Genomic DNA, 6,897 nt, shown 5'->3' with positions numbered 1-6,897 from the left:
TTATGGTGGCTCCCTACACCAGAAATGGGTCCCTTTCTAGCCCAATTGCAGGGCAGCTAGCCACTTTCTGGTGTAACAGGATCAGAGTGGGGCCCCAAAGCCCCTCAGAGATGTGTTTGACCTTGTTAGTCTTGTCCTAAAGACATCGCTCAGGATGTCCCTGAGAGTACAACTGTGAAGGTTGTCAATGGTCAAAATAATTCACGAAGTGCAGGCCTCTCTGAGACTCAGTGCACTCAGGCAGACCTAAGCCTGAGAAGTCCTGTGAAGAACACTAATTCATTTCACTCACGACTGCCCAAATGCTGTTAACATATCATGTTTTAAATTCATGTTGCCATATCACATATGTTGAAATTTCTAGAGTCCACTCATCCCCGTCCACAGGGCAGATTTACGTATGCACCAAGGGAAGTAAGGATGTAAGCAAGCCAGTCTTCAAAACACAGCCGAACAGAATGTTGGGTGTGAGCAGCTTGCCGAAATTAATTTCTCAGAAATGCCAGAGAACATTTGGAGATGTGACCAGCCCCACCTCACCAGCTAGTGACCTCCTAGCTAGATTTTATTTGTATGCTAAACACCACCACCTTCTGCCATAGAAGCTGAGTCGCTAGGCTAGAATAGAATAGCATCATGGGTCATGCTTTCTGCTGTGAGGTGCACATACATGGCCATGTATGAACATGCATGCAGTCTGCACTTTGGACCTGAAGTGTGCATGTGAAGAACCACTACCCTCACTCCTCTCCCATCTGTCAACCACCTGTGCCCCACCTACTTGCATTAGTCAGTTCTTGGTTAGAATTCTTGACAGATTTACTCTGCTCAGTTTCAGAGGATTTGATCAGACCCACACTTACCTCAAGCTCCCAGCTCCCTTCTCGGTGCTTTTCCAGGCCACTGCTGTGGGTGCTGTACGAATAACTGGTATTTGAGAGAGGCTTAGGAACACATCAAGCCTGACGTCTCACAGGACTTCTTTACCCTAAACCCAGGTAAGCTAGCTGGCCACCCGGTGCACAAGCCAGGCCTTCGGAACTACCCCACCCAACACACACCAGCGCCTTCTGGAAGCTGCTTTTCTCACGATCCTGTCAGGCAACAGAATCTAAGTGTGGATGTCAGCACAGGCCTGACACCTAGGCCTCCTCTACAGCTTACTCATCACAGGCCCACAAGCACTTAGCCTTTATGTCCTCGAGGCCCATGCAGCCTCCACGGCAGGACTGCTGGAGGCTGAGCAGCTCAGGGCACTGCTGTGCACCTTGGGGCACCCATTACAGCCCCTGAGGTAAGGCCTTTGGACCCACACACTAGTGTGGCGGCGGAGGCTACTCAGCTGGCCAGGTCTTGTACCAGTTCTAGAAGTTGACTCTGGGTGCTTTCTTGACTTGAGAATTCAGAACCCGGGGTGTGGGGAAAGCTGGGTATGCACAGACGTGGTAACTGGTTGACTGGACTTCATCTTACCCACTTACCGTCTCCTCATAGCCTGGCGACTCCCTTCATGTTACTGATGTTTGAAAATGTTAAAAGCTCAAACTAATAACATTTTCACTTAACACCAACGCTGGAAATGTGATCTAAGAATCTGGAGGTGAACATTCTGTCCATTTTGTTTCAAAATAACCTAATTCAATAAGGAACACACCAGCCATACCACAGACAATCCAGGAGTTGGAAGACACCAATCAATACGGTGGGATTTCAGCAAAGCACACCGCTAGAACACAGGCCTTAAAAGACAGCTGTTCCTGTGTCATTTCTCAGGAGAGCATGAAGCAGCACTTAGCACAAGCTTATTAAAATATGCAACACATGAGCTTCTCTATGCAAATGGAAACCTTTAAAGACCACTTTGGCTACCACAGCTTAACTGTTCACACTGCATTAAGTAAAAATACTAAAACGGGGGAAAAAAAAAAACAAGAGGATAAAAAGACACAAAGTGAACAGACCATAACTTTATTGGCTACAATTATTAAAAAGAAAAAACAAAACAAACAAAAAACCAACTAAAGGTAACTGTGATCCATAAGGTGCTGACTGCAAATCTGCAGTGTGATAGCTGTGCAGAGACTACATGTTTCTTTAAAAAGCTGCAGCATGTGATGGCCATAGTTTATTGTCAGCAGAGCTGCCGATCTGACTTCGCTAGTCATTTCCCTTTATTTACAGAAGAAAAGGCAGACGTGCTCTTCCCAGTCACCTCTGCGCTCTGCTATGAAACCAACAGCAAGGAGAATCCTGGGGGCACCTATGGCATTTAAACTGTCTATGGTTGTTCTTCAAAGAAAACCAGACAAGAAAAAAAAATAATAATATATGCAAGTTAGTTTGAGGCAACCATTTTCCCTGCTAGTGGACAGACAACACACGGTCTCCATGCCAGACACGCAACTTTTACAATCATTTTAACTATCCTTGGTCTCAAACATATCCTTAAAATGTCTCATGTACAATATAAAATACAAAACTTATTGAGAAATAATTAAATCCCAGAAAAGTAATCAGCAGGTGGGAAACTAGGGGGTTCTTGGATGTTGGTAAATTAAGCACAGAGGAGACACAGCAAACCTGAGTGCTGCTGCAGACACAAAGCTGGCTCAGCTCAGGGTCTGTGAAATAAAGGGGCCAAGGCCTCAGTGTGCTAGCGTAAGTGTGTGCAGAAGGACTAGGTGCTTTCCCCGGGCAAGAAGAGTTTCACATCAACAGGCCCTACGAACAAAACGGGTGGCTGTGGGTTTTTCCCTCTTCTCTGCATGCTGCGCTGCAGCCACTATCCAGTAGCTGCAGGTTAGCAGGAACTGAACGGGAGAAGCAAGGCAGCTTCAAGTCCCTGCTAATTAGACAGTGTGTCTGCATCTTTCTGAGGGTGGACTACTGTCAAGAAAATAAAAGCATCAGTATTTTCAAGGATAATTATAGGGGTGTTAGATAGAGGTCATTCTAAATTTAATCGTTTCACATAATATAAATGAAAAAAAAATGTAACCAAAACATTTAAAAGCATAATTAAGTGTTCAGTCAACAAATTTCTGCCATGCTTTCACTTTACAGAGGGGGAAAAAATGCCACAGATAAAATATTTAAGTGTGCTGACATGCTGCAGGCATCACAGCATGTTCTCAAATCAGAGCTATGGCAAGGCCCAAGCATGCCCCCTCCCCTGGGTGAAGCATGAGTCCCTGGAAGGCAGGTGGCACGTGCCTGGCACTGCCCTTGCCTGTGCTGCAGAACTGAACAGAGGACATCTTGACACTGCAGTGCTGAACAAGCTCCCGTGCAGCCGCAGGCCCTTCGGCGGCTGCTTCCTCCTCACAGGCACTGGCCATCCTATCTTCTTTCTGTTACACTGGCAGAGGAGGCACACAAAGTCACCAAGCGAGGGGACAGAGCAACTTTTCTCTGACATGCAAAGCCTTTCAAGCAGAGAGACCGGAGAAAGCTCCCCGCACAACAGCACTCCGATCGCTGCGTGGCTCTAACTCATACTCTTTACTTTTCCAACTTGGTCTCTGGGCGAGTCACAGAACGCTTCAAATTGTGAGTCAACTTAATTATCAGGTACTTTTTATCCAACAACAAGAAAAAAAAATCAGCTCAAGTTTGCTGTTGATAAAACATTCTGAATAATGGCAGGAAATTTGAGCCCTGAGAAATGGATGATCTAATCAAATCTAACTCTAACTTTTCAATAGTAACAAAAAAATTACTCTCCTACAGTTACAAAATACATTGAGGCAGTTTTCTCCCACCAGGAACTGAACTGTGAGACCATCTGATTTTGGCGCCAGGATGCAGGAGCATCCCACGGCATAAACGCATGAGTCACAATGCAGAGAATCAGGTGGTTTATAAACTACTAAGGGCTTGTAATAGGACAACTCCACCTCCCCAAATCCCACCCTACCTTACCGTCTGACTGGACAAGTTACAGCTACAACATTCAAAAGGTCACCTGGTCTGAACTTGCTATGATGCCTTGCAGTCAGGTTTGTGTGTGTGCATGTTTTAAATGAAGCAGACAACTACATTCTCAAATCAGAATTAAATAGTCAAAATGAGTCACCCAAATTAATTTTACCCAAAACTCAACTCAATAATTTAGATCTCAATTTAAGTTTAAAGTTTCAGTTTAAAATGAGTAGCAGTGAAAATATCCTGGAGAGGTTCATATCTCCTTCACTTGGGGTTCCTTAGAAAGCGGGGCTGTGTGTTCACATCCACATGGGCGTCTCTTGTGGGTGGAGGTTGCACAGTGAAACCAATGGTGAATTAAACCTAAGTGCAGCATTACACGAAGCATCAGTCTCAGGAGGATGTGTGGGAAGTAGGAGCCACCCTGGCTCAGCTGGCTGAAACTTCAAGCATAATCGGGCAAATTGCAGCAAACCTCTACCAAACGTTGGTGGGAGGGCATGGCTAACCCATATAGCATTTTTAAAGTGTAAATTAAGAGGTATTATAGTCACAGTGCAAAAAATTAAACTTCAAGCATGATATACATAAACATAGCACCAACTGGGAAAATGCACACAAAGAGAGGGAAAGCTAGGTGGGTAAGAGAAGGGGGCCTACAAGCCTAACCAAGAAGCTTCAGCAAATACCTCACCAGCTTTAGCTTCGTTCATTCTGAGATGGAACTAATGAGCTAGTTTACCTAAACCAGTGACTTGTACCCAGGTGTGTCAGTACTGGCCATCTCCGCCTCAGTGCTGACCCCATGGTATTGACAGGACAGCTTCGGTGACACTGCCAACAATTGGGCATGGACAGGAACAGGAAGAGGTACCCTCTCCACTGCTCTAAGTGGGCCTCAGCTCGAGTACAAATCTGTGGCATCTCTACTGTACTGCATCTCCCGGTCACTCTGAAAACAATGGCCGGCTGGGCAAGCATGTCTAACACTGGGATCACCTGGCAAGAAGTTCTGAGGAAAACTGGGCATCTAGCCACATAAGCTATCTGTAACGATATTTTAAAAATCCGTACTACTCACTCTGGCTTTAGACTGTCTTCAGTACATGTGTGACAGAAATCCTACCTGCAATCACTTTGTTGCAGGTGCCCTAGTGAGCTGTCACCCCATCTCATCCAATGCATAAGATAAAGGGAAGGCAAAATAGTCTGTTCCCAAAAGACGAGAAAGAAAAAACTATCAAGTCTCTACTTTTAAGGCAAGAACCCTCTATGCAGCACTGTGAGGATCAGAAAAGCTGGCCTTGACTCGGCAGCCAACACTGACTCAAAATTGTCCCTTACTATGAAGTGCATCAGCGACCTGGCATCCACCCTGCCTTCCTCCCCCACCCCTCAACCCCCCAGCACTGGTGCTTCTGTCAGAATCCCTTCTGTTGGGCTTGACAACTGCTACAGGACAGGTACTGGTGTGGAGGACGACTGTGAGGTCAGGACTTTGCCCAGTTCTGGGGACTGTTAGAGGGGGAGGCTCCACAGCCCCTAATACCAAACCAAGTCAACAGAAATCAAATGCAAAAACCAAAACCAGACAAGACAAAACAAAACCAAAGATGTTAAAATGGTATCAAAACCTTGCTAAGTGCCGGCTTTAAAGCACTCTTGTGATTTAAACAAAGCAGAAGTGGGGAAAGAAGACAGGATTGTTTTTGCGCAAAAAACTAAAACTACAATTAGTTCCAAAAAGTTTATACACATATTAAATGTTTTATTCTGTTATCTATCTCATTATCAAACTTTAAATTCTGCCTTCAATTTTTCTGCTCTGTGTCAACTTGAATCATCCTTTGTGACGTGTTCCTGTGGTTCTGGTTCACCGCCTTGCCGCCTGTGCGTCTGGAGGCTTCAGCTGTTAGGAACCTGAGGCTGGTTAGCTTTGAGGCTGCGGAGGGCTCTTCTGGCTGCAGCAGACTTTGCGATCCTGTAGCTCCGGCCGACACCTTTAAATTTCCCCTTTCCCACCACTTCCACAGTGACTCTGACCTTTCCATCGTAAGTTCTCTCCGCTGGGCTGCAAAAACCCAGACAGTGTGAATTAGAAGTTAGAGGCCTTTGTTATTACTGTCAGTCAGCACCTCTGGCCCTCTCGGGCTGCGAGTCCCTCCTATGAGCTAACTATGCACTAGGCCTTATCACACACTATCAACACAAGCTGCTCTTTCCGCCTTTATTCAGCTTCGATTTATAAAAACAAAAAGAAAAGAACAGTCAATCAGACCAAAAATGGGAACTGGGTCACAGCACGTCAGTGCACACGCTCTCAAGAGTCAGAAGTTACAGTTTCTTGAGGTTTTTTTTCACACACACTCCCTCCTTACCTAAACTTGGCGGTCTCTGGTTCCATCTCGAGCAACTCTCTCACTGGAGAACGAGGCACATTTGCAGAAAACTTTTCTATAATCAAAATGAAAGATTATATAATGTGACTAAGGATCCTAGAAGCATTTTAAATGCTGTTCATATATACAGCAAGGGGAAAAGCCAGCACTGTACCTATCAGCGGCCGCATCATTGGATAGTACACCTGCCAGACCACCTCCAGAGACATCCCACTGTCCATATAAATGGCACCAGCGAGAGACTCAAAAATGTCCCCCATGGCCTTGGGGACTTCGATATCCTCTTCTTTCTCCTCATCCTCCTCGGATCTCCTAAGCTATTGAAGAGAAGTAACTTGTCAGAAACAGGGCACTTTCAAAGACTATCCACAGACCAGCTTCTCTTAGCTGCCTTTCACTATTTAACAAGAATAACCAACACCCATGGCATGCCTGACTCACAGCAGTGGCATTCCAAAGCCACCTCACCAAAAACAAAAGGAAAGTAATAAGTAACTGATGCCCAGCAAATGGAAAAAAATACTTGTTAATTAGAACAGAACTTAAGTGCAACAATACAGAATTAGACGTGAAA

General features: G+C 45.3%; 1 protein-coding gene across 10 annotated transcripts in view; it reads right to left on the bottom strand.

The window, feature by feature from the left end:
• Positions 1–1,952: 1,952 nt before the first annotated feature.
• Positions 1,953–6,897, bottom strand: part of DICER1 (dicer 1, ribonuclease III) — a gene marked incomplete at its 3' end in the record, with an annotated part of 72,473 nt that continues 67,528 nt past the window's right edge. For all 10 annotated transcript variants that reach the window (XM_084793325.1, XM_084793326.1, XM_084793322.1 and 7 more), the window contains 3 exons: positions 6,478–6,640; positions 6,303–6,378; positions 1,953–5,995 (listed from right to left, as the gene is read on the bottom strand). In XM_084793325.1, the coding sequence (XP_084649451.1) occupies positions 5,830–5,995; positions 6,303–6,378; positions 6,478–6,640 (405 nt within the window). The remainder of the gene's footprint in view (positions 5,996–6,302; positions 6,379–6,477; positions 6,641–6,897) is intronic.

Source organism: Acomys minous, assembly GCF_964271855.1.
Source record: "Acomys minous genome assembly, chromosome: 8".
NCBI classification, from domain to species: domain Eukaryota; kingdom Metazoa; phylum Chordata; class Mammalia; order Rodentia; family Muridae; genus Acomys; species Acomys minous.
The sequence above is the reverse complement of the archived record's forward strand: the minus strand, read 5'-3'. Positions and strand labels throughout refer to the sequence as shown.